The 27,464-nt window shown below is 40.7% G+C and overlaps 3 protein-coding genes across 6 annotated transcripts in view; 2 read left to right on the forward strand and 1 right to left on the reverse strand.

The window, feature by feature from the left end:
* The first annotated feature begins 520 nt into the window (after positions 1-520).
* smpx (small muscle protein X-linked) lies at positions 521-16,846 on the forward strand. Of its 2 annotated transcripts, XM_074622198.1 has the most exons (6): positions 521-535; positions 712-824; positions 4,617-4,677; positions 9,168-9,254; positions 10,654-10,815; positions 16,091-16,846. In XM_074622198.1, the coding sequence occupies exons 3-5, from the start codon at positions 4,642-4,644 to the stop codon at positions 10,810-10,812; spliced, it is 282 nt and encodes a 93-aa protein (XP_074478299.1). In that variant the 5' UTR covers positions 521-535; positions 712-824; positions 4,617-4,641; the 3' UTR covers positions 10,813-10,815; positions 16,091-16,846. The 2 variants fall into 2 exon arrangements, with proteins under 2 accessions (XP_074478299.1, XP_074478298.1); XM_074622197.1 differs by lacking the exons at positions 521-535; positions 712-824 and adding an exon at positions 1,928-2,136.
* Positions 8,466-27,464, reverse strand: part of cnksr2a (connector enhancer of kinase suppressor of Ras 2a) — a 75,928-nt gene continuing 56,929 nt past the window's right edge. Inside the window, exon 24 of one of the 3 annotated variants that reach the window (XM_074622180.1) lies at positions 8,466-9,216. In XM_074622180.1, coding sequence (XP_074478281.1) covers positions 9,169-9,216 — 48 coding nt within the window. In that variant the 3' untranslated portion in view covers positions 8,466-9,168. Of the gene's footprint in view, positions 9,217-24,286; positions 27,306-27,464 lie in introns of those variants that run through there. The other 2 variants (XM_074622179.1, XM_074622182.1) reach the window with 2 other exon arrangements.
* On the forward strand, positions 19,629-26,294 carry klhl34 (kelch-like family member 34). The gene has a single exon (XM_074622188.1). The coding sequence runs from the start codon at positions 20,212-20,214 to the stop codon at positions 22,009-22,011; it is 1,800 nt and encodes a 599-aa protein (XP_074478289.1). The 5' UTR covers positions 19,629-20,211; the 3' UTR covers positions 22,012-26,294.

Below are 27,464 nucleotides of genomic sequence, written 5' to 3' on the forward strand. Positions count from 1 at the left end.
CACTAACATGTCACGTATGCTACAAAAGTGCAGACAAGCCACCAAAACCAAATGTGTTTACTAATTATCAGTCAGTCTAGCAAATGCTCTCCACCACAGTGAAATATTTGTGGCTTTTTCTCCGTGGTGGTGCAACAACATGAGCAGCTTGAGCAGACGAACAGGACAGATGCCCTCATGTCTGCATGTGGCCTCCAACATCCTATTTGCTGCCAACTAAACAGCTGCCTGCGAATTTCAGCTACCTACAAAGGCCATTCAGCTGTAGCATGCTGCTCAGTACAATAAACACATTCAGGGATGATGGTGTTTGTCTTTAAAAGGTAAGGGTTGTCCTTCGCCAACAGGTAGGACCAGTGTGTGTGTTGCCTGTATTTGCATAGGCTGAAATATATAGCAAGCCTGCAGTTTGAGTCTGCTCATTTTACTACCTGGGCACACAGTAGATTAGTGTCATATAGCATCACTGTGCTTTGATGCCATGAAGATGGACAACTCCATTTGAGGAAAAGTTGAGTACAGTCCTGAGAGAAAGGTAGGTGGAAACACACACACACACACACACACACACACACACATACACACTCTCCAAAAGACTTCAAATATATAGAAACAGATGAGAAAACACATATATAGAGAAACACACACACACACACACACCAGGATGAAAATTCATTCTACTTGTCTAATGATGGGTCGGATTCCTCTCAGGGAGGAGTTTCGTGTCTCTCCGAGCCAATCAGGACGAGAGGAAACAGGTCAGGTAGCCGAAGAGGACCTCAGAGAGAGCGCAGGCAGGGCAGAGCAGCCACGCACGACAGGAGGTAAGAGAGCACACACACACACACACACATACACACATACACACACACACCTTTGACTCTGTGAGATCACTCTTCCCCTCTGAGCCTGTGGATGCACATCAGTGTACACATGTAGATATAACAGCACCTCTGTGTGTGTGTATGAGTGTGTTTGAGTGCCAGAACAGAAATAGGGCAGAGCCATTTTAGTCACTAAGACTAGGAGGAGTGTTTTGAGGACTCATGTGTCACGGTTTGATGAAGATGCAGCCAAAAATTGCCATACTTGTCATTATAAACATGTGTGAGTATCATATAAACAAACAGTGTTTCATTCTTAAATGTTCCATTTGTTTTAATGAGGTTTGGTCTAGCAGTTAAAGTATTTACCTCACCAGAACATCTTAAAGCTTGTAAACCTTTATATGAGGGACCATGCTTGTCATCATAAACATCTGTGAATATCATATAAGCAGACAGTTTTGTGTTTTTCATGCTTAAATGTTCCATGTTTTGAATGCAGTTTGGTCTAGCAGGTAAATCATGTCCCTCACTGGAACAACTAAGCTTGAAAACCTTAAAAAGATGTTCAAATCAGGGACCATACTTGTCATTATAAACATACATGTATTTGAAAATCATGTGCAGACAGTGTTTCATGCTTAAATGCTAAATTTTTGAATGAAGTTTGGTCTTGCAGATAAACTATTTTAGTCATCAGAACATTTCACCATAACTCTAGTTTGAAAACTTTAAAAAGATGTTCAAATCAGGGATCATACTTGTCATTAAAAACATGTGTGAATATCATATAAGCAGACAGTGTTTCATGCTTAAATGTTCTAATCTTTGAATGAAGTTTGGTCCTGCAGATAAACTCTTTTAGTCATCATAACATTTTACTATAACTCTACTTTGAAAAACCTTAAAAAGATGTTAAAAGTAAAGAGATCCAAGTGTTCGGTGCTACTGTTTGACAATGTTTTGGTCCGTCACTCTGCGTGTCCATGTGTGTCTAAGAGTGTGTGTGTGTGTGTGTGTGTGTGTGTGTGGATAGAAAGCAGGTCCCTTCTGTGTATCACTCTTCTATTTATAGTGAGAACAAATCCCAGATATGAGAGGAATCCTTCCACCACTTACGAGGCAGGGAGAGAGGGAGAGATAGAGAGAAGGAGAGAGGGCGGAGAGAAGAAGAAAGGAAAAAGAAAAAGATATGGAGAGTAGCAAAGAAACAAGTGTGTGAGATGGATAGAAAGTGTAGGTGAACAAGCCAGAGAAGTCCTAGAAGTCTGTGTTTCAAGCATTAGAAGATACAGTGTTGTGTCATCAACAGGTAAGTTAGATCTGCTTTGTTTTGTGTGTTTGAATGGTAGGTAGGCCGTTACTGTAGTATTCATTCATGCATTCATTTTGTAGTTTTTTAAAGGAACAGTCTGGAAGTTTCCAATAACCTGCTCAACCTGCTGAACTCTTATTTGGATTTGTTTTGACGAAACAGAGCATTGATTTCGTCCTATTATTTACAAAAAGTAACTTTAATTCTTATATTCTATATATATACTGAAGTGTTAATCTTTAAAGGAATAGTTTAACATTTTGGGAAAGATGCTTATAGCCTGTAGAATGGCACCATTCTCATGTCTGTATGCCAAATATGAAGCTAAAGCCAGGAGATGATTAGCTTATAGTACAGCAAACACTGGCAATGCATGACTAGCTGTTTGACCCTGCTTCTCTATGCTAAGCTAAGCTAATTGCCTGCTCACACACACATACCTCAAAGAGCCTTTTTTGTTAGGTGTCTGCACCGAGGTTTTAGTGTTTGAAGATTTGCATACTTTAAAGTATAAAGAACAATTGTACCTGTGGTTATGAGCGAGTGTGAGTGTGCACGTGTGAAAGTGAAAGGGTTTGTGAGGCTTTGCGGCGTTGCGTCATCGGGCAGCTGCTACTCACGGCCAACATAAATATCATCCCGTTGTGTAAGCACATGTGTGTGCGTGTGTCCGTGGTTGTGTATTTTGGGGTGTCCAAGCTTTTGCTCTCATGTCAAGGACAGCAAAGCTCTTACTGTATGTTGTTGCACAAACAGCAGCCTAGCAACGGTATCTAAGGGCTGCCATCGAACACAGCAGCAGCAGCAGCAGCAGCAGCCGGAGGGTCTGGGACTCACTGCGTTTCTTTGGTCCTCTACTCTGCTCTGAGCCACTCGTAGATAAGATAAATAGGCCATGGAAACTTCTACGATTAGGAACCACTTGGGTCAGTGTTGATGTGTAAAGGGAGGGAGGAAGTAGAAAGTAACAGAAAACAGGCTGGGATGAAATGAGGAAGAGGTGGAGACTAAATTTGTTTATTTCTAGTAGCTGATTCTAGCAGATACTTTGTGCAGGATTGTTATACATTAATGCTGAAGATAATCTAGATTTGTCTTGAAGAGGTGGAGACTAAATTTGTTTATTTCTAGTAGCTGATTCTAGCAGATACTTTGTGCAGGATTGTTATACATTAATGCTGAAGATAATCTAGATTTAAGTATTTTGTCAGAGAGGAACAATCTCAGCAGAAACCTACAGAATTTAGACAATCAAAAACACAACAGTGACTGTTTTGCCTGCAAAGCATAGGGTCCAACAAACACAGGGCTTTCATCCAGGAGACCACTGTTCGTGTCCCGTGCGTTAAGTTTCCCTTTCACGTTGCAATCAGATGATGCTGACGTGTCCCGTGTTCACAACATCCAGTACAAACGTAGCAGTTTTAATACCCAACCATGATGTTTTTTCCCTAAACCTAACTAAATGATTTTGTTGCCTAAACCTAAGCAAGCGTTTTTGTTTAATTCACAACTTTAAGCACGTGTTTACAGCGAGCAAAAAGTGATGCCGCACTTTAGGTTTAGGTGACAAAAGCACTTAGATTAAGGTTAGGGATATAGATTCATAGAATGTAAGAGGTGGACATAGTCACCGTGACGTCACCCACTGGTTTGTGGACCGCGGTTTTGAAGCCTCGAGTTTGGCATTTTGGCCGTTGCCATGTTGGCTTTTGGCCATCGCCAAACACTATCATTAACATATCAATAATACTCAGGTGTAATTCATACTGTGCACAATTGTCAGGTGAAATTTCATTCTCACTGTGCAATATCATTTTTCCACCTGTACAATTGTGTTAATAGTCTGGTAATAGTCAATACTGTATATATTGTTCCTATTTTTAATATTTCCCCTTGTTTGTATTGTTCCTATTTCTATATTTCCTTCTATTTAAATTGTTCATATTTTGTTTCACTTTTGTTTTGTATCTTGCTTTTAGTGTTTTGCACTATCCCTTTGCTGCTGTACACTGCAAATTTCCCCACTGTGGGACTAATAAAGGAATATCTTATCTTATCTTATTAACATGCAATTATCCCTGAATGAGAGCGATTATGTGGTTTGTTGAGATTTGAATTGTGTGATTAATAACCCCATTCAGTCACTGCTGTTCCTGCTCAGTAAAAGAAACACATTTAGATATCCTACTTGTCCTGCTATACATCACTACACACTCAATGCAAAGCTTCTCTCTCACACACTTGCTGAAATTGAGGCACTTTTATTTTGACATTCGCCGCTGCCTCCCTCTCATGAATGATTCAGAGAACAGTTCCTCTACCTGCTTCTCTGTGTAAGAGTCGCTAAGCAACTGAAACGCTATCCCGGCCCTTTAAAACCACAGAAACAGAGTCCCAATGCCCCCAACACAAACACACACACACTCACACACACACACTGAACGCTGAATGTCTGTGATCTGTGCTTTCTCCAGGTCAGTGGACTTACCCGGGGGGATTATGTCCAAACCTTCGTCCAACGTTAAGGCCCTTCAGGTAAAAGATTTTCCTCTGTGTGCACAATAACGTGTGGATGTGTGTAAAACTTTATTTTAAAGTTGTTGACAACAAGAAAACAAGACTAGTAAGATATGTCAAGAAGAAAATTGGATAAAAGCTTCAATCAAATGGCACAAAAACTCTTAATCCTATTAAAAATAACAATGACAGGCGTCTCCACATTAAAGTATTTATTGGTAAAGGCAAATACAGACTGTGCATATACAGTATCAAGGCTTTGTTAGTGCAGAGTTGTAGCGAGGCAAAGGATGAGGAGTTGTCTGTATCACTGTGTGTGTTTGTAAATGCGTCTGTATTTGTGTTGTAATGGCTTTGTGCGTGCATATCAGAGAGGGTTTCTTCCATCGTCTCTCTCTCTCTCCTCTCATTGTGCTCATTTTCGTGTCTAACCATGGGACAGGCATCTGGACAGACAGAGGACTTTTTTTAAACACCAGTACAGTACAAACATGAGGCTCTTCGTCTCGGCACTCCATCAGTTTAAGTTCATCACAAACGAGAACAGCAGTACAGATTCACATCATAAATAATAGACATTTTCATCATCAAAAAACGTTCTTAAAAGTTCCATATCTATTCTTATCGTTCAACATTTCCAAAAGCATACCTTATCTTTGTTACATTGATTTTTCCAGACAGCTATTAGCTTCCATTTAATCAATACAGTATGAAAATCAATCATTAGTGTTTCAGGTAATGCAGCTGCAAGCGGGAACTGGTTGTTCGTGTGTTTAATGTAGCTGCAAAATTCATGATTTAAGAGCCTTTCAAACGCGAACAATATAAAAATGTACGTGATCCCATTGACGGTGTCAATGTCTGCCACTTGTTTGTGTTGTGGGTTTGATTTTCTGTTAACGTAGCACATGATTGCATTACGATTTTGGCTGCAGATTCTCGGATGTTGATGTTGTGATCTTAAAGAGGACCTATTATGCTTATTTTCAGGTTCATACTTGTATTTTGGGTTTCTACTAGAACATGTTTTCATGCTTTAATGTTAAAAAAATGCTTTAATTTTCTCATATTGGCTGTGCTGCAGCACCTCTTTTCACCCTCTGTCTGAAACGCTCTGTTTGAGCCCCGCCCTCTCAAAAAGCCCAGTCTGCTCTGATTGGTCAGCTGGTCCACCATGTTGTGATTGGTCAACCGAACCAAACTCTTCGGACTCGGCTCCAGCTCCGCTCTAACTAGCTTTGTTTGAGGGCGTGCCAAACTAGCCGCTAGGCAGGTATTATGCAAATGTGTTACTTGGTGACATCACCATGTTACAGAAGAAAAGGCGGAGCAGCGTTTCTGTGGGGGAGAGTAACTCCCTTTGGTGTGGACTTTGTAACTTTGCAGACCTTTTACATGAACAAAAAACGATATAACACACTAAAGGAAAGGGAAAAAGCACAAAAGCATAACAAGTCCTCTTTAAAAGCAACAAAACAAAACGTATATCAGCAATTTTCGTGTCTTATCTTAAAGAATTGAATGGAAAATATGGGCTGTCTGGAAGGCAGGAAATCAATGAAAAAACAGTTGTAATGCTTTTGAAAATGTAATTTCTGGTTAAAGGGCTAAAACTTGCACCAACACCAGCATGGTCCTTTAACAACAAATGGCCTGTGCAGAACAATTCAACTTGGCTGATGGCTCCATGGATCCCCCTCTGGACACCGTGTCTTTTATACCCAACAATTATAAAATAGAAAACAACCATCAAACAGTGTTGGGTCGCTGCCAAAATGTGGCAGAGTCGACAAATGTACCCCAACAAAAAGTCAAATCAAAGTCTGTCGGAATTTTCTTTGAGCTGAAAAAATAACTGATATAGTAATAGGACATTTCTCTGACCAATAATCAGTTCAGTTTGTTTTAGTGTCTTGCTCAAGGACACTGCAGCAGGGGGACCTCTTTTAAACGTTAGGGACAAACCTTGCATTGATTGACTGATTGAAAGACACTTTCCCCCCCCCCCATGCACTACCCTGCTGGCTCTAAAGTTTTCAGTCTTTCATCCATATATAGACATTCCTGTTCCTTCCTGAAGAATTAGTTCACCTTCAAAATTAATTATATTTTGTCAAAGCCCACGTCATTCAAAACTCCCTTAAAGTTTGTGGGACTGGTCGACACACAGCCAGTTCCACTCTGTGCTTCCATCTGAGCCTCCTCCCAGATTAATAGCCAGCACCATCTTTTTATAGCTCCAAAAGGCAAGCAATAAAAGGTCCATTACATTTCCTCCAAACAGCTTGTGCAGCACAATTGAAGCATTTTGTGCCCAAATGTTTCCAATGTGGATCCCAAAATCCACTATTTACTTCTATAATACATTTCCTTCTCGAGCACTGCTCTGGCTGCATATGCACCCTAAAGTATGGAAGCAGTTAAATCATTACTGTGCAAGCAGTAGCTCAAATACTGTACGTAAGTAATTAGTTATCAAGTATTTCCATTTCATGCCACTTTATACTTCTACTCTATTACATCTCAGAGGGAAATATTGTACTTTTTACTCCACTTTATTTATTTACCAGCTGTAGGCCTAGCAAAACACATGATAAATAAACGTATAAGATAAGTTTTGTTGTTATAAATTAAACTAGAGCTGAAACAGTTAATCCATAGTCGAACAACAGAAAATTAATCTGCTACAATTTTGATTATAATCGCCATATAAACTGAATGTCTTTGGATTTTAGACTGTTGATGAACACCTTGGACTCTGAGGGGCATTTTTCGCTATTTTTTTTTTGTCATTTTATAGACTAAATGTTTAATCGGTTATTGTTTTGTTTGATAATGAAAATAATCATTAGTTGCAGCCTTAATAACACTCAAGGGGGCCCCACTTTTGAGTACTTTTACTAACACTTTATGGAGTGTGCTGCAAAGGCTGTTGGGAGAAGATTTAGGAGAATAGAAATCACATGTACCTTACATAAAAGACATTTTAATATATATTATATAGGCATCCATTGGTTTCCAGTAACCCTCATCCTACCTCTGGGGTCCCAACAGACCGCAGTGAAAGGCACCCAATTGCAGTTAAATTAGTAAAAAACAGCATTGATAGATATGTTTGCCATGGGTCCACATTATGCAAATGAACTGTAACTTTCATAAAATAACAATAATCTGTTGTTTTTCTTCAGATGACATTAATTATATGCACACTAATGATGTTTTGAGAAGAAATAAGGTAACATTAATGCTATGATGGTTGTTTCTTACAGTCTGTAGTCCTTGTATGTTAAATATGTTGGTAGGATGAGGGTTAATGTCAGACTCTTGCAGCTTGCTAAATTGTGATATCCATCACGGTGAACATCAACACTGCATACAAGTTACACTATCTATAGTTGCATTATGTAAACTGTAGGATCCAGCGATCTGGAGCTTAGAGACTAAAAGCATATCAGCATATCGCTTCCTCTTCGCCATCGACTGTGACCATTCTTTCTTTAGATTTGTGTCCTCTAACTTTAAAGTGCAATGCCAAATCTCTTGAGTGCCCCTTTAAAGAACTAAAACTTGTAAACAAACACACTGGTATTTTACTAATGAAGGGAGGCTCAGATGGAATTACAGCACAGGGGCTATTTCTGTGTGTGTTTGTACATTTTGGGAATTCATTTTCTTGCCGAGAGTTAAATGAGGGGATTGATACCGCTCTCATATCTGTCTGTTGAGCATACAGCCAGGAGACAACTGGCTTAGCTTAGCTTAGCATAAATACATAAAAAAAAGCTATAACATATTACTTCTCATCTCACTCTCTGTCAGAAAGCAAATAAGCATGTTTCCTAAAATGTCAAACTACGATCGAATTTTCAATTTAAGGTGAAATATTCCTTTAACCTTTGGTTGGAATGTCAGAAGATGATTGCTGACAGCACGCGAAGCGTAAGACAGTAAACGACCCCAGCCGAAGCAACAGTACAGGGACACGAATCTGAGCAAACATGCTGCGGATGAGGCGATTTCTTCCAGAACTTTAAACCTTAATCTCTGGAAAAAAATAAATAAAACCCAACGTCCTCTGTGACACACACCGCACTCCCTCTCTGTACAGCTGTACAATATGAGCTTATATACAATACAGTACAGTACAGTACAGTACAATGCAAAATAAACACATCAAATCATACTGACAGGACGTCGGGGGGGCAGGCAGCAGTAGAACATCGAGTTAGCAGGCAGATCGCTGAGCTCTGTGTGTGTGTGTGTGTGTGTGTGTGTGTGTGTGTGTGTTCGTCCACATTTTCATAAAGACACAACACCCTTTTTAAGGACATGATGATGAACCAGGAAGTAGTGGTCATAATCAAAACAAGGGGTTTTGAGGAAACAGGTGTACACACAAATAGAGACACACACACACACACACACACACACACACACACACATGCAGAGACGCAGAGACAGGAAATTTGTTTAAAGTATCTCATTGGCTGTTCTTCGCTGTCCGTCAGGCTAATTTGAACATCCCGATGGGAGCTCTGCGTCCAGGAGCGGGACATCCTGTCAAGAGGAGAGAGGAGACAGTAGACATAGAAGAGGTAAGACAACACACAGGACACACACACACACAAACACACACAAACACAGAAAGTGAAAACAAACATTTACCAGCATGTTTCTGTAGTTTTATCAAATGTGAAATATTAGTTGTTGTGTGCAAACCAGAAGCACATTACCATAACTCTGAGGTCTTTATATTCATAATGTATTATGGTTTTCCTTCCTATCACACATATGTAATAAAATATATAACTAATCTGAATGGAATATTTTAAGTAGGGCTGTCCTTCACACAAAAGAAATTCTTAATCGATTAGTTGATTTAATCGACAGATCTGTAAAACTGAGTTTCTCCACAAAGAATCACACAAAAGCACCGTTTTAAATCTTGTGTTTACCAGAGATGTGCTCATAAATTTCTTAAAAATAAATCATTCAGCATGAAAAAAGCATAAAAAACAAAGAAATCTTAGTCGACTAAGACCAAAACAACCGGTTAGTCGACTAATCGACTAAGAGTAAGAGAACACACTTTTTAAAACATGTACCACCATGTACTACTACTTCATTTTCATCACCATCACCACATTTACTGGTCATGTCTAGAAGGTAACCCAGAAGTTGCGAAACTCTCGCAAGTTTTCGCAAGTTTTCGCAATTTGGGGGTTACCTTCTAGACACGACCACCTTTACTCATATACTGTAGCACTTCTGTGTTTCTACTGATACCCTGGAGGGACAATATGCACTACAAACACAGAGAGCAGGAACTGAATGAAAGGATGAAGTTGAGAAAAAGGGGTTTTAAATTTTGAGGCTCATTATCCTCAAAACCAGATAGAGAAACTGTAAATTGTATGTCTTTTCAGACACAAAAACCTTTAAACCTTTAGGTGGTTCAGGCCTGAGATGGTGGTTACAGCTATTCTGCTAAACTAGATTAGTAATATTATCAAGAGAGTCAAACTGGACAGGAAACAAGGTTGAAAGAGTAGATACATTTATCTTAAGTTTAGACTAGCTGCAGCTATCTCACCAGCCAGCTGTAGACTTCTCTGTTTTGTCATTTTGCAAACTTAACATCATATATTGTCTAAAAGTATACAATTATATTATAATAATATTTTATAAGGTTAAACAAATGTCAAAAAGTCAGATTCTACTACTCCATTTTGACCAAACGGGGCAGAATAGTGCAGTAGGCCAATAGTGCTAGCAGGTAGTAGTACGGGTAGGGAGAGGGGACATCTTGGTGGTAACGTTATACTGAGTAAACTCTTTAACTACAGTTTTAATACCTGTAACTTAATACATTGTTCAAGTAGTCAAAGAAGAATCACTGCACACAAACACAAACAATATACAGTATAATACGGTACTTGATGTACAGAAAATGATATGAATCTATTTTAAAATTGTATCAATTAATCCCCACAGCCTCCTCAGGCTCAATCACCAGACCAGCCCTGCGCTGCCGCCCAGACGCCAGAGGAGAAGAAGGCGTTGCCGGGCGCGGTGAAACTGCCCGGTCCTGCCGTTAACCTTTCAGAGCTGCAGAACGTCAAGAACGAACTACGATGGGTCACCAAGGATTAACATGTAGGTGGCCATATAGTCATATGAACATGAACATGAATATCCTCTTCCTCAAAATCAACCATTTAATTTACATATTTCTTTCTTTTCTTTTGACCACATTAAAACCAGATATGATGTTATTACATCAAATTAGGAAATATGTTCTCATTTTATAATCATTTGGTTTGCCACAAAGTCATTCACAGACAAGGAAATATACAGTATGTTGTTCTACATACTGCCTTTACTTACTTAATAATACAACAATACAATACTATTACAATACAATTTCCATCCATTACATTTTTTGAATGATATTTTGCTGTTTATTTACTTTTTAAAGTTGAATACAGAGTCAAAACTCTTCACAATAGTAGGATTTATTGAGGCTCTTCTGTGTACAGGTGTGTCTATTCAACAGCTAATTTGGGTATTGATTATAGTCATTATTTGGAAACGCAGAATTTCACTGATCCTCCACGATAACGTCTTACTTGTAAATATGTGACGCAGCTCTTTTGAGTGTTGTGCAGTACAGACGTGGTCGGGCTTAAAGGGTCCACAGAGAAAAATGCAAATCAGAACCAAACGACAGCGAGGAAGCACAAAGTGAATCACCGGGTCTTTGTGAATGATGCAAATCCAGTCCATGTGAAAACAGAAAATAACTGTGAAACTCTATAAATATCAGGTCTACATGGACAGATAAGGACGTATTCAAATCCTTTACTCAAGTAAAAGTACTAATACTACACTGGGAAAATACTCCATTACAAGCATAAGTCCTGCATTCAAATCGTTTTAGTCAATTTTTTAAAGCGAAAATACCAAATGTTTGATGGTTCAGCTTCTCAGATGTGAGGATTTCCTTTCTCGTATATGATAGAAGACTGGATATCTTTGAGGTTAGGACTGTTGGTGGAATGAAACAAGCTATGAAAATAAATAAATCACCTTGGGCTGTGGGAAATTGTAACAGGTGTTTTTAACTATTTTCTGACATTTTACAAAAACAAAAACGATTAATCGATTGAGAGACAAAATAATTGCAGTATAATCAATAATAATTGTTAGTTGCAGCCCGATTAATCTGTTGATTGTTTCCTTGATCAATCCATCAATTGTTCAGTTTGTGAAGCATCAGAAACTACTGAGAAACACCGTCACAATCACTCACAGCCCAAAATTATTCACTTTACTCTAATTCAAGACAAAGAAAAGCAGCAAATATTAACATTTGAGAAGCTGAAACTAGGAAATGTTTGGTATTTTTCATGAAAAATGACTGAAACAATTAATCAATTATTAATTTTTATTACTACACCCACTTATCCTGGGTCATAGGGGGTAGATTAGACACATAGACAAATATATCTAGAGTTTTAAATCCACCTAATCTGCATGTCATTGCAATGTGGGAGGAAACCACTTAAACACTGGGAGAACATGCAAACTGGAAAAACCCCAGCTGGCCAGGACGGGTTTAAACCAGGCGGCAACCTCTGGTTCTGAGAAGTGAATCCAAAGCTGAAGAACCTTAAACTTGCATTCTTTCTAACAGCCAGCAGGGGGCGACTCCTCTAGTTGCAAAAATAAGTCTGGTTGTATAAAAGTCTATGAGAAAATGAGCCTACTTCTCATTTGATTTATTACCTCAGTAAACATGAGTTTATGGTCTCAATCTCTAGTTTCAAGTCTTCTTCAATACAGCATGATGTTCATTTAGTAAATTATGGTCCCACTTAGAGTCAAATAGACCATAAAGCAGTTTTGGTTGCCTAAAAATGTCTTATTCAGTGTTCAGTTGTACTTAGCTCCACCCTCTCGTGTCACTTCTGGTTGCAAAAACCAAAATGCCGAACTTGAGGCTTCAAAATGTCAGTCCACAAACCAAAGGGTTACGTACAGTCTACGGTTTAAACTCAGGATCTATTTGCGGAAAAGTGACAAAAGTATGATTACGTGTATGTACCTGATCACTTAAATAAATTATATCAGGATTTTTAACTGGACTTATGTTTATTTTACTCTAAACTATTCTATTATTAGTCTTATTATTAATCACTTTGCTAGTATTTTTGGACTGTATCTAGAAGTTATTAATCTTAGTGCACCTTATTTACAACCGAACTAATAGTCAATATCCGCACTAGTCTTTCTTTTTATTCATGCTTATTCATTTTTAGTCCCATCTTTAGCTTTGTTCATGTAACTCTTGTCATTGTATTTTAACGTATCTGGCTTCTATGGTGATTTAATTTCCCTCTGGGGATTAATAAAGTCAACCATCTCTCTATAAACACTCAGCTGCTGTTAAATTAAATACTACTTTGCATGATGATAAAATCTCTAAAAACTACAGTTTATGTTCTTAAAAAAAATATTTTTCTATGCACAAAATGTCACGAGGCACAAACTGGACAAATTACACCAAAACTATCTGTCTGCAGGATACCTACAATAATGACTTGCAGGATACCTACAATAATGACTTGCAGGATACCTACAATAATGACTTGCAGGATACCTACAATAATGACTTGCAGTGTTCGTAGCTCACCACATGGGGTCACTATGGGCTGTGTGTGCAGTCTTTGTTTGGGTCAAGCGGCCTGTGTGTTGATGCCTCTGTGTGTGGGCAGGAGGGGCTGAGTCAGGCTCTATATTTACACTTTATACAAGCGTGTGTGTGTTTTAGAAAGTGTGTGTGAGCGTTGAGGGGCAGTCTGTGCTGTGACTTTCTCAGCGGGACGTAGAAACCACAAACACTGTGGCTGTTCTGCCCTGCCCAAACCATGTGGGTGTGCTGTGTAGGAGATAAACGAGAAGCTGGTTCAACTTTGAGTTATAAACACGTCTCTCTGAGGAAGAAAAGAATAACATAAATGCTATTTCTGAGCAGGTTCACAGTGTGTATTTACACTGGGGAAAGTGATAAAACTACTCAAAAAAGTCAGCAGCTGCATAACACATGCACTGCACATGCAATGCACAAAGAAAATAGAAGAGCTACACGCAACTGCAAACAAGCTGTATCTAAAGTATGGCAGAAAAAAAGTGTTAAATATATTAGAAAACCATTCTGCTTGTTCTTTGGGAAGTTTAACTAATGGTGTTATTGACTTTTACACTATACATGACTAAAAGTATGTGGACACCCATACAGTATGTGATTCTTGAACATCTCATCCCAAAACCCTGTGGGCATTAATCTGCTGCTACAACATCCTCTAGTCTTCTAGTTTCAGGCTTTCCACCACATTTTGGACCCTGGCTGCAGGGATTTGCTCCCATTCAGCAACAAGAGCATTAGTGAGGTCCAACACTGATGTTGACTGATAGGGATTGGGACAAGATGGGGTTGTGATCAGGGCTCTGTGCAGGCCGGTCAAGTTCTTCCTCACCAATCTTGGATCTTTATGGACCTAGCATTGTGAACGGGGGCATTGTCATGTTCAAACGAGAAAGGGCCACAAAGTTGGAAGCAAACTATTGTCTAAAAATATATTTGTATGTTGTAGCAGCAAGGTTTTTCCTCATTGGAACAAAGGGGTCCAACCCAAACCATGAAAAAGAGCCACAGACCAAAAATAGAGTATTTGAACAAGGGTGTCCACTTACTTTTGGCCACATAATATATCACTATATGTCAGTACAAAATGAAAAAGTACATTAATTTCTTGTAGAGTAACTGCATCATGTGCTGAAGATTACTAACTTATAGATACAGTCAAACAATACTAGTAAAGTGATTAATAATAGTAATAATAACAATAGTAATAGAGTAAAATAAAGATAAGTCCAGTTAAAAAGCACTCTTGATATATTTAAGTGATCAGGTACATACAAGCAATTAGTTTTGTCACGTTACAGCAAATAGATCCAGAGTTTAAACCATAGACTGTATATAAGAAGTGGACAACGTCACCCGTTGGTTGGTGGACTGCTGTTTTGAAGCCTTGAGTTTGGCATATTGGCCGTCGCTATCTTGTTTTTTTTTTTAACCAGAAGTGACACGAGCGGGTGGAGCTAAGCAACTGAACTCCGAATAAAACATTCTTAGGCGACCAAAATGTTATAATTAACTTTCATGAACTGAAAACACACTGTGAAAGGGTGTTGTTGACAACGCCGTGGTAGCGACCTGTCAATAGCCACGCCCTAAAGCATCCCCTGCTTTATGGTCTATTTGACTCTAAATGGGACCATAATTTACTAAATGAACATCATGCTGTATTGAAGAAGACTTGAAACTAGTGATTGAGACCATAAACTCATGTTTACAATGTTTACTGAGGTAATAAATCAAGTGAGAAGTAGGCTCATCTTCTCATAGACTTCTATACAATCAGATATCAGAGGAGTCGCCCCCTGCTGGCTGTTAGAAAGAATGCAAGTTTAAGGCTCTTCAGCATTGGCTTCACTTCTCAGACCCGCCTGGTCTAAACCCAGCTGGGTTTTTTCCAGTTTGCATGTTCTCCGAGTCATTTCCTCCCACATTGCAATGACATGCAGTTTAGGTGGATTTGAAACTCTAAATTCCCTGTTTTAGGTGAATATAATTGTCCTTGTGACCCAGGATAAGTGGGTGTAGAAATAATCAGAAGATCCATCTACAGCTCTTTTGATAATTGATGAATCGTTTCAGTCATTTTTCATGAGAGTTTTGAACCCACTGTGGAAAACTAAAAGATATTATTATCTTTATTAATTCAAGAGCATGAAAACCTTAGAAGGTCTTTCTTACATAGCTGCAGGCTAGCTTAGTCATTTCAACTTTGAACGGTCTGCTAAGCTAACTAGCATAATTTAGCATGAGACTGCATCATTTAAAGGTTACAAAGAGTCCCAGGCTTCATATTATCAGCTTCCCTCTCAGTCTCCTGTACTTTTCACTGAGCTCCATAGTGTAATATTATTTAACCAGCAGAGCTGTAGCTCTTTGCTCCATCCACTGATGTTTAACTTGAAGCCTGAAGACCTGCGCTGCCTCCTGAGAAGTGCTTTTATGACTAAAACTCCAGTTTTGAGATGGAAATAAACAGAAAATGTGTCAGATGGTGAAGGGGAGATCGAGACACAGAGAGAAACTGAAATGGAAAAGGGTCAAGAGAGAGATAAGAGCAGAGAGAAACCAGGTGATGGATCAACTAGATCTTATATATAAGGTGACCCGGCCTTCTCCTCGTCGTCCTGGAACCTTCCCGCTGTCTCTCAGGGGTCAGCAGCTCTGAGACCAGCTGATACCAGACAGTGAAAATCCCTCACAGTGTCTTTATCTGTCTCTTTCCTCCAGGATCCCCAGCCAGGCGGAGAGGAAGGCAGATAATCTTCATAGACACAGACTTGCCCACTGCCACCGAAGACTAAGCAAACTACAAACTAATCCCAACATGTTCGGAGACAATAACAGCTTTGTGTGACACCAACGTCTGCAGAAAATGTTCAGCGTTTAACCAAAAACACCAATAAGCAGGCATCCATAAACTTTCTATCAGTACTCTAATAGGTTAAAAGCACTACAGATATCTATATTTATCGTACCATATCACTAAATCCAAACTAAAATCATAATTTATACAAAAAGTTAAGTGATGTCAAGATGAAGCGAGATATTCTGGCTTGTTTCTGCTGCAGATAAGACTCCACTTTACTTGGACTTTTAGGAGTAAGTGAGTTGTGTTGCAATAACGGCATATTCTACAGCATATTCTTTGCTTTTTTTTAGTTTTTGGAGTATTTTTAAGTGGTTTAGAAGGACATTTGTTGACAATTGAAATGCATTTAAGGAATCCACAAACTGTGATTCCCCTTCTGATGCTTCTTTTCCATACTGTCGAAACTGCAACTATTCAGCACTGATTTATACTGATACTTTCTATTAAATTATTCATTTCTAAATGTTGATGATGCGATGGGATTTCAGTTCAATTGTACTTCTTTTTCTGGGAGGGTGAATATAATGTTTTTGTTGTTTTATTGTTATGATTTGCAGAAACTGGTATCTTCAGGAATATGTTGCAATAAATCAAGATGGTTCTAAAAATCCAAACTTTTCTTTTCATTACTGTCCACATCTGCTATTACAATACAGGAGAATAGTGGTTAACTTAAAAATACAATGACTAAAATATCTCAACAACTGTTGAATGGATTGCCATGAAATTTAGGTCAGATATTAAAGGTTCCCAAAGGACGAATCTTACTAACTTTGGTGATCCCCTGACCTTTCCTCCAGCGCCACCAGCAGCATATCCTCTAACTTTATCTCTACTCTTAAAGGATCAGTATGTAATATATTGACTGTAATAAATCATATGTCATTAGAGATTAAGGAAACATGCTGAATTGAAATACTGGCTCCAACAACAATGCTACAGCCAGTATGTTCAACTTTGAAATTTTACATTCCGGTCCGGAGCATCTGTTTTTGTTTTGGCCGGTGTGATCCTGTTTCAACAACCCGTTGCCACATATGAAACAAATTATTGGCACACAAACACAGCCTTCTGCAGCCACGGAAGCAAGCTACCGAACTGGATCAACAGAGATAACGTTAACGTTAGACTCTACCCGACCTGAAAAGCCTCGACACATCTCTCTGTGGTCCGTGTGCAGCTGGGTTATCAAGGCAGCGAGTATTTGAGACACACAGCCGGTGAAGTGATTCTGACTGCTGCGTGCCGGAGGCTAACGCGGTCGTGTCTAGAAGGTTATCCTCAGATTGCGAAAATTTGAGCTGACTGCTATCAGTCACTTCAGAGGAGCGGACGAGGCCACAGTTCCAGTGTTTCGAATTTGGACTGCTGTTACCCATTTTAAATGCTAGCTGTCAGTCCTACATGTTGTTCCTTTAACTTTTCCTGCGGCGCCATCATCGGGTCAACATTTCAATTTGTATAATACTTTGGTTTACGACCAAATACCTGCAAAACTAATGACATTCAGCCTCAGTTGTACTTTGTTTTAGTGCTAATTAGCAGGCAAACATGCTAAACTAACTTGGTGAACACAGTAACCATTAAATAGGGCTACAACTATTGATTATTTTCATTGTCAATTAATCTGTTGAATATTTTCTTGATTAATCGATTAGTTATTTGGTCTATAAAATGTCAGAAAATGGTAAAAGAAGATGTCGATCAGTGTTTCCCAAAGCCCAAGATGACGTCCTCAAACGTCTTGTTTTGTCCACAACTCAAAGATATTCAGTTTACTGTCATAGAGGAGTAAAGAAACCAGAAAATATTCACATTTAAGAAGCTGAAATCAGAGAAATTTAACTTTTTTTTTCTTAAAAAATTACTCAAACCGATTAACAAAATAGTTGGCAACTAATCGACTAATCGCTGCAGCTCTCCTGGTAAACAGTGGCATGTTAGCATGCAGACTTTAGCATTTAGTTAAGTAGGCCTACAGCCTCACAGAGCCGTTATTGTGGCTGTAGACTTGTTGTTTCCTTGACATTTTAAAAGAGCATCTTTCTGGTGAAGCTGACAGCTGTATCAGCTAACAAAGACGCCCCAAATAAGGCGACAGGACGTGACAGTAACGTTTTTAAGGTGACATGTTTAGGGGGGATTATTTCATGGCGGAGACTTCCTTTTCTCCCGGGGGTGTCAGGAGATTGACAGTAAACAGACCGTGACATAATGTATGCACTGATTAAAAAAAAATCCATCCAGGCAAAACTAAATACCCTGAAAACTCTGACAAAAGCAAATTAAAACTTCATGTTTATCGTGATGGAAGATGTGGCCCGGAGAGTCATTCAGAGCCCTGATATTTCCCAACTGTAATATTCTTATATTATGTGCATATGTAATGGGTATTACTGGGTGGGAGTCAGGGGCGCCTTTGTGCACGGAGTCACTTTGATCCTCCAAATCCACAGTGTTTCAATAAGGAATGCCACATTAACCGAGCACACACACACAAACACACACACATGCCATCAAACTGACCGCCAGCCCCCCCATTACAGCACATATCCATCATCACATCACATGTTCAAGCAGACGAACACACACAGAGCAGCTGTGGCTAAGTTTAGCCTCCATCAGGTCACGGTGAGTAGAGAGAAACACTGCTGGTGTTCTAACAGCCGTACCGAGAGGATCTGACATTGTGTGGGAAAGATTAAAAAAACACTCTCAAAAGTCTGTTTTTCCTCTTTCTGAGTAGCCTGTGTGCTGAATTTTGAACTAGCGTAACCTTTCCACAAAAACACACTCATCTGTGAGTGCGAGCAAGCAACCACTCAGAGATCACAACTCACAAAATGTACAATACAGAGAGCGCCGCGAGAACTTGTAAGTGTGCAATAAAGCGATGTTGTTTGCATATTGATGTGCGTCAGAGAGACAGTAGCGAAATCAATCAGACGACCTTAAAAAACTGGACAACTAGTAGCCTGATATTGAAAACAAATGTTCATTATAACCCTCCTATCGCTCTGCATAAAAATAATAGTATGACATCAATCTGCATGATTTCATAGCCGCACATGTCACAATAAGGTTAAATGCCTCCCAGAAGGGCACGGCTTACTCTTGACACCTAATGCTATGCGCTCTTGCTTTTGACGCTTGTAAAATCTTTTGACAGCTTGGCAAAACTTCCCGTGGTTTTTGATATGCACCTCCGCCGAGCTGTGTCTGTGTGTGTGTTTCTATTCCTGTCGCCATGGCGATGAGGGCACAGATAGGTGCCGTGGCAACCGTGCCCAGGAATCTTGGGCCTGCAGACTGTTGTAGCAGCTGTATGTACCGATGAGTTCATCCTCCGGGTTAGAGACACTAAAACCCCACCAGGCTCCCTCTGTGTGTGTGTACGGTTGTGTTTACCCATGCATCTGCTCACTTGGTGGATGTTGGATGCATGCATTCGGGGTGATACTCCCTCCCGGAGCGGAAAGGAAAGGGCAGCGGACAAACACAAAGCCAACAGAGCCGGGGCATCACGGAAAGAGACAGGAGGGCTTTGGGACGGACCAAGTTTGAGGGCCAAAAGAGGGGGGGAGGTGTAATGGGAGGTTGGTAACCTTCCTATCATGGTGTCACATGCTCGCCGCTGCAGACAGAGCAGCACAAAAGCACAGATGGAGATACGTCGACTAAGGACGCGCACTTCACTCTCTTTCCCTCGACTCTCCTGTCTTTTCACATCATTTCCTGCTCTTTGCTTTCAACAACCTATTATCCTGTTCTCCTACTCATGTCTGATTCTCTTTCTGTCAAACGCTTGTCGGCTACATCTCTTTTGACAATGCTCGTTGCTGCTTTGCCTGAGCTTTTAAAGTTTCTTCCTCTCACTGCTGCTTCCTCCTACCATCCTGACTAAGCTTTTTCTTAGCAATTAATCCTCTTTTTTCACTTGTTTCTTCAGAAGCTTTCTCTCCAACCTCTTATCTTTTGGATGGATAGCTACTCCCTCCTCTACAGTACCTCCCACAGAACCGGACTTCTCTCCGGTTTCCAGCGCCTGCGCTCCCAGGGAACTATGTGTGATGTCGTCCTCGAGGCCGGCGGTGTGTCTTTCCCTTGTCATCGCGCCCTTTTGGCCAGCTCCAGCGAGTATTTTTGGGCTCTGTTTGGAGAGACTACCGCGGAGAGATTAGCGCACTCCATTAGCCTCCCGGCGCTAACGCCTGAAGGTTTAGACGCCATTCTGGACTTCCTGTATTCCGGCTGGCTCAGCATATCAACGCCTACGCTTCCTGTCGTCTTAGAGGCGGCGAGGTACTTGCAGGTGGAGACGGCTGTGTCAATATGCGAACGCTTTATGACTGATGGTTTAAGCGCTGAGAATTGCTGTTGCTACGCCAACCTGGCCGAGTATCACGCCCTCTCTGATGCACTTGAAGCTGCCAATCAAACCATCGCTATGGAGATGGGGACATTGCTGCAGGACGGCAGGGATGACCTTCTAAGGTTGAATATCCAATCGCTGATGGCGGTGCTCGATGCTGACGAGATCCCTGGTGTCAAGGAGGCGGAGCTCATAAAGCTGGCTCTGGATTGGCTGGATGAGAACGGGCCCCTCCCTCTGCTGAAATCAAATCTCCTGCTGAGTCGTCTCCGCTTCGGATTGGTCGCCCCCTCCGACCTCACCGATCTTAGCCACGCCCACAGAGCCATGGCCACACCTCTCATCCGAAGTCAGCTGACTCGGGCGATGGAGTACCACATGCTGGGTTCAGCTCAGCCAATCAGACAGAGCAAACAGTCGACGCTCAGAGCGTCGCCTAATCGCGTTCTGCTTGTGGGTGGAGGATCCAGCCCTGATTGGCCGGAGCAGCAGATGCTGGCCTTTGATCGTAGAAGTAGGAAGTTTTCGTCGCTGAGCTCTAGCGTCCCGCTGCGGCTGAGAAACCACTGTGTGTGCTCGGTGGGAGGTTTCCTCTTCGTGATCGGAGGAGAGGAAGTGAAAGAGGGATACGAGGATGGGAAAAAGTCTGTTACCTTGGCGACATCCAAGCAGGTGTGGCGCTACGATCCTCGCTTCGACCGCTGGGAGCCAGTGGAGTCCATGCTGGAGAGGCGGGAGCAGTTCACCTGCTGCGTGGTGGAGGACGCCATCTATGCCATCGGGGGACGACACACGCGACCAGACGGCAACACACACACCTCTGTAGCTTCGGTTGAGTTCTACGACATGGCCACAGGAGCGTGGAGGAGAGGAGCAACCATGCCCCGCCCCCTTTATGGCCACGCTTCTGCTGTGCTTGACAACAACATCTACGTGTCAGGTGGTCTCCCGGGCAACCAGGGCGGCAGTAACCTTGGTGATAACCAGGACGACCATAGAGAGAGCAGCAGAGAAGTCCTGTGCTGGGACCTCAAAGGCAAAGTCTGGGAGAAGCGAGCGTCCATGTCCATCGCCAGGTTCAGCCACCGCCTTGCGACCGCCAACGGGCACATCTACGCCCTGTTGGGAATGTACGAGCCTTTCTGCGATATCGAAAAATACGATTCGCAGTCGGACCACTGGACCCGCCTCCGACCGCTTCTCATCGGCTCCTTCAACTACGGGATGGCGTCGACGCCGTCCGGGAATCTGCTGGTGTTCGGAGGGAGGAGATGGAGCGACGGACAGGAAGTGATAGTGAAGAGTGTGTTGGAGTACGATACGAAGACAGATCGCTGGAGAGAGATCTGTCAGCTCCCCAGACCTCTCACTGGGACTGAGTGCACCCTGCTGCCTCTACCTGACTAAAGTCCACATTGTGTGAGAACACTTTAACATGAAGGTGAAACTATTTCACTTATTGGTGCAAAATAATCTCAAAATGATGAGAGCTGTGCACACATGAAAACATTATAAGGAATTCAATTATTTGGTTTCAGCGATGAAACTGCTGTTTCTAGTCCCGTCCCATTAGAAGAGAACAGATGTGCATTATTCCAGGATATTTAGGGAAAACATTCAAACAAGTAACATTTTCTTAAACTACTTAAAGAAACAGTTTTAGAAAACACACAATCGTTCTTCCAGAGAATCAGCTGAGAAGATTGATACCGCTCACTAGTTAGGCTGTTTTCCCAATTCTTTCCCGTCTTTATGCTAAGCTCTTTTACTTCTTATAGGAGTAGTTATAGGCTACATTTTGGGAAGTGAATTTTGCGTTTTAAATTTTTTTATGAGTGTTGGATGAGAATATTAATATGGCTCTCATATCTGTCCGTTAAATATGAAGCTAGAACCAGGACGGTTAGCTCAGTTTTACATAAAGCACATAACCTTTTGTAAAAACTTTTGATTAAAAAAACAAAGATTGTGTAAATCATTGAGCTTTAACCCTAACCCCAAAGCTAGACTAGCTGTTTCCCCCTGCCTCAAGTCTTTATGCTAAGCTAAGCTACTATACTACTAGTACTTGTTGGTAGTTTGACATTTTGGGATGTACACTTATTCTCTTTCTTGTCGAGAGTTAGATGAGAAGATTGATACCACTCTGTCCGTTAAATATGAAGCTATAGAACCAGGAGACGGCTAGCGCTTAGCATAAAGCCTGTGACCTCCTGTAAAACCACAACTTATTACTTTTACAGTTTTTGTACGGATTAAACAAACAAACATTACGTGTTAATTAAACTAGCCGTTTCCCCTGTTTCCAGCCTTTATGCTTCGTTAAGCTGGCCGTCTCCTAGTTTTAGCTAACGGACAGGACGGTAGAGATCTACTCATCTAACTCTTGGCAAAAAAGTGCAAGACTTGTTACAATTACACAAGCTAAAAAGGCGCGTTTTATAGTCTTTTTTTGTTTTAGTTTTTCGAGTGCACGTCCACGTCTGATGATTCACTGATCTGACAGATTTTTGGAAAGGACTGAAGATGAAATTAAACTCTTTACCATGTCTTTTTATCATCTGTACTTTTAAGTTTTTAGCAGATACAGTTATTGAGAGCTCATTACAAGCAACCACCAGTGAGAAGGGATGGTGTTTTGTCAATATTCCTGTGACCGAATGTGCCAATGTTCAAAGAGCAGGAATAAAACAAGAGCTAAGGTGGGAGATAAAGGGGATTTTGAGAACCAGTAGAGGAGAGGTGAGGGGATTTAGTGGGACGAAGGTAATTCCTTAACAAATGGAGGAGGTTGAGCCAGGCTGCGTAGGAGGAGGATATCACCACAGAAGAGGGAATAGAGAAGAAGTCAGAACAGGAGATAAGGTGAAGGTGGAGGAGGACATATTTGTAATAAAAACAGCAAAGCTAAGCTGAATATTTTATGGAAGATAAAAAGTTCGATGCATGTGACATTCCCGTTTATTTACTAGCGATGAATAATTGAAGTTTTCTATAAGATAGATATAGAAATAGAGGATATCGAGTGACCTTTTGTCTGTCTTGTTTTACATCTGCACTGACAACCAAAATGGACAAAGTCGGTTAAAGCTGCAGAGTAGCAAAAGCATTAACGGGAAATCATATGCATGATTTGTGGGTAACCTGCTGGAGTTCATTATTCATGGATTTCTTTGTGCGTACTTCCATTTAATCCTGAATACATACTGTGTGCATAACCATTATTTATTTAACATGTTTTGAGGGTAATACATGGATTCAAAATTAATTTGGGTGTCTCATCATATCCTGCAGTGCATATTGTCAATAAAAAAATCCCAACTTCAAAGCTTATACAAGCAATTTAAAATATTGTATATACAAATCATGGAGTGTATACTTTTAAGTTGTCTATTATTGTGAAAACATTGTTGGATTTAATGTAGTTTTTTGTACAGTTAAACATTCCAATTGGTAATTATCATGAAATAATGATAGATCAAATCAACTCAGATCATAACCTGCTGAACAAATCAGAAAACAATCATACCTTTAGTCAATTACCATTAAGAAGACAATAAAACTGAATTAAAAAAGTGAATAGCTCTGGTGTGTCTATCTCCAACATGTGTTAAAGTCTAGCTATCCTCCTCTCCTCCTCACCGTCCACCGAAAGCGAAAACAAACCACAAATACACCTTCATCCAAATGACCACACTTTATTGATCCACTCCTCTTCTTCCGACAGAACACGTAGAATGATAAATAAATACTGTTATTTTTACCATAATTTATAGATTGAACATTTAACAATCTTTACTCAACTGTCCATAAAAACCCTGATAGCATTAGAGAACATTATCCAAGACACTTAGTTTGCACTCTATAAAGAGAGATCTACTGTATCTAGAGATTTCAAACACAAAAACAGAAAAAGGAATATTGTGTTTATCTACAACAAAGACATGCTACTACAACCAACCACGGGCAGCAGCATAGAAAGAGCATTCAAACTGTGTGTTTGTGTAAGGTGTGTGTTTGTTGGCGTGTGTGCATGTCTTTGTGCGTACGATTGCTTTCATAGTTTTGTGCAGTGTCTCTGAGTATTAAGTCATTTTGGCAGCAGCGTACAAATAACAAACTAATATATTTTTTATTAGATCCATATTTCAATTCCTATGCAGATGTCACCTCATGGTCTCTATGTGGCATGCAGGACACAGAGCCAAATGGTCTCTGAGGAAAAATCCACCCGTAGAAACTTTTACACTGTTATATCAAATATAATCAATCTGGGATGTTCGGAAAGTTTCAGGAGAGGTTAGAGGCTTTGTTTGTGCTTCTTAGGACGCTTTTCTATGGCGACCAGAACAAACCTTCCACTTGTTCTTGACTGATATACTTTTAGTTTTCATTTATCAAGTGTTAAAGCCTGTGAACACCCACACAGGTGTTTGATTGGAACGTATTAGGTCACAAATCTCCATCTACCAATAAGAATGATAAAGGTGTAGTTTGTCCCTGCCTAACAGGAGACTCAGGAAGATGTCAATCATTTACAGTCACGCCCACACAGTTCTGAAGACAGTCTAAATCAGCCAGATTAACTGAAATCACCTGTGTGGGTGTTCAGAAGAGAGACTAAAGCCACAGAAAATCAAAGAAAAAATTGAAACAGGCCCAGAAGCAAGAATGCAGTCTTTTTCTCCCTGTGAAGGTATTTCTTGTTTGTACAATAATAATGTTGTCTGCACTCTAGAAGTGGCAATAAACTGTCTTTTAAAAGGTACTATATGTAACAATGTACGTGTTTGATTCGCTTTATATTGCCAATGTGTGTACGGATTGTAACGTAACTTAAAAACGCAGACCTTCCCCAACTTTCTCGGTTGCCTATAACAACCTGTGGACTGATTTCTATGTGAAGGACTCGGGACTGTTTTGCCGGGAAAATCCAAAGAATATGATGTTTATGCGCGCTCCCGAGTGCCTCGCCTCTCTTCAGCTCCCCTAAAGCGCCAACAGTGTGCAGCTAAAATACTGTCTTGAGTGCTTAAGCTATGGTTGGCCAGCTTGTTAAAACGTACTGGCCCAATTTTCATGAAACTTGGTGGAAGGTTGTAGCACGAGCCAAGAAAGAAACCAATGCATTTTGGAGTGGATCTGAGTCAAAGGGTGGATACACGCATTATATTTCACTTATAGAAACGGCCTTGAGTGCCCTTCTAGCTTTTAAAACCGATCTCATTGCGGTCATTATGGATAAGAGGAACTCTTTCAATGTACATATGGGCACATACTGTATAGCCTTTAAGTATTGTTATCAGACTTGAAAATAAAATGTGACCCTCTCCTTTATGTGATATCATGATTGGGGAATGTGATCAAAGACATCACGGTATCTTTATGCAGATATAAGAGGCCTTGTTTGAGTCGGTTTTTATGGAGATGTAAACTGCATAAAACAACATTGAAGTGTCATGCTTTATAATGTTTAACTGAAGATGTTTTGTGTTCAAAGGGATGTGATTTAAAGGAAATAATTAGGCCCAGAAATGAATTAATGAGCTCTAATAGAGGCAGCTGATGTCGAATGTCAAATTAAATGGTATCAACGACTATATTCTAGGACAAGTCTCCCTGGAGGTAAAATGATTCTGAGAGTGGAAATGAAGTGACAGCATGACGAAGAATCTGGCATCATATCAGTGTTGTGCAAAAAAAAAAAAAAACACCACAACATGGGCTTCTAAAATGCAAAATACATGATCAGTAGCTGTTTGAAAATAGTGTTAAAAGTGTTTTTTAGGGTGGACTTTTCCTTTAAATTGGTCTTATTCCAGGAGGCTATCGAGTGTGCATGCTTCAGGTCCAGCCCAGCACAGTACAGTACGTATTTCTACCAAAACCAGCACAAACAAAAGTCTCTAAAACTAGATTTAAAAAAAAGAACTGTGCTAATTGTTCTCTGCTGTAACACTCACTGTACAGAAAATAATCATCATAGACATCAAGTATAAGGCTTGATAGAGTACAATGTATGTCACTCGGTGGCTATGAGACACTGTGCAGTCAGTATAAACATGGCACAACAAGCAGGATGAAATACTGAGGCGTGATGGCGGCGGCTCGTGAAGACGCTATATTCTGAGGTCCTGATGAAAGTCGTCCAAAGTATTTATAGAGCACAAAAGCTAACATGTAATACTTAAGGGTGAGTTTATCGTCCGCCCTCGAGCCAGCTGGAGTGGCATAACCAATCAGCTCGTGGATTGATGTGACGTGAGGGCCACTCGGGCGTCTCCTCAGATAGCTGTCATGTTGCACTTGTACACTGCGGCAGCTGGAAGCGTATCGGGATGTGGAGTCAAGTTGTCCCTACTCTCCCCCTCTTGACAAAGTCCATCACTGATCGCGACCCTGATGCATCAAAACATCCGCTGCTGTTTGTTCAACTCTTTCCGGAATCAGGAGATGAGAGCAACTCGAGCATGTGTGAGTGTGTGTGTGTGTTTCACTCGTCAGACGTGGGTCTCGATGTAGGAGTGCGTGTGAGCGAGCGAGGGGGTGAGGGGCGGCGGGCCGGGGTCGGATTCAGCGGTCGGGTCTGGCTCCTGAGAGAACAGCTCCTGATAGGCTCGTTTCCACTCCTGGAACTCTGCCGACGACAGCTGGGGATTGGCCAACAGCCTGTCAATCAGCGCTAGCTCCCCCTCCCTGTCCTATGGGGGGGATGCAGAAACACAGGAGGGAGGGGGAGGGGGGGCACTTTTTAATTTTATATTTTTAAACCACTAAACTTTAAAACGCAGACACACGTGAAGCAAGACACACACTTAACGGGATACACTAAGTTTAGGAGAGAGTTAGGGAGAATTCAC

The sequence above is a fragment of the Sebastes fasciatus genome, chromosome 21 (genome assembly GCF_043250625.1).
Source record: "Sebastes fasciatus isolate fSebFas1 chromosome 21, fSebFas1.pri, whole genome shotgun sequence".
NCBI classification, from domain to species: domain Eukaryota; kingdom Metazoa; phylum Chordata; class Actinopteri; order Perciformes; family Sebastidae; genus Sebastes; species Sebastes fasciatus.

What these genes read in the sequence shown, in the direction of transcription:
- klhl34 (XM_074622188.1), top strand. Translation starts at nt 20,212, where the DNA reads ATGGATAGCTACTCCCTCCTCTACAGTACCTCCCACAGAACCGGACTT.
- smpx (XM_074622198.1), top strand. Translation starts at nt 4,642, where the DNA reads ATGTCCAAACCTTCGTCCAACGTTAAGGCCCTTCAG. An exon ending in CCAACGTTAAGGCCCTTCAG is followed by an intron (nt 4,678 to 9,167) that starts GTAAAAGATTTT and finishes GCTGTCCGTCAG; the next exon opens with GCTAATTTGAACATCCCGAT. An exon ending in AGACAGTAGACATAGAAGAG is followed by an intron (nt 9,255 to 10,653) that starts GTAAGACAACAC and finishes TAATCCCCACAG; the next exon opens with CCTCCTCAGGCTCAATCACC.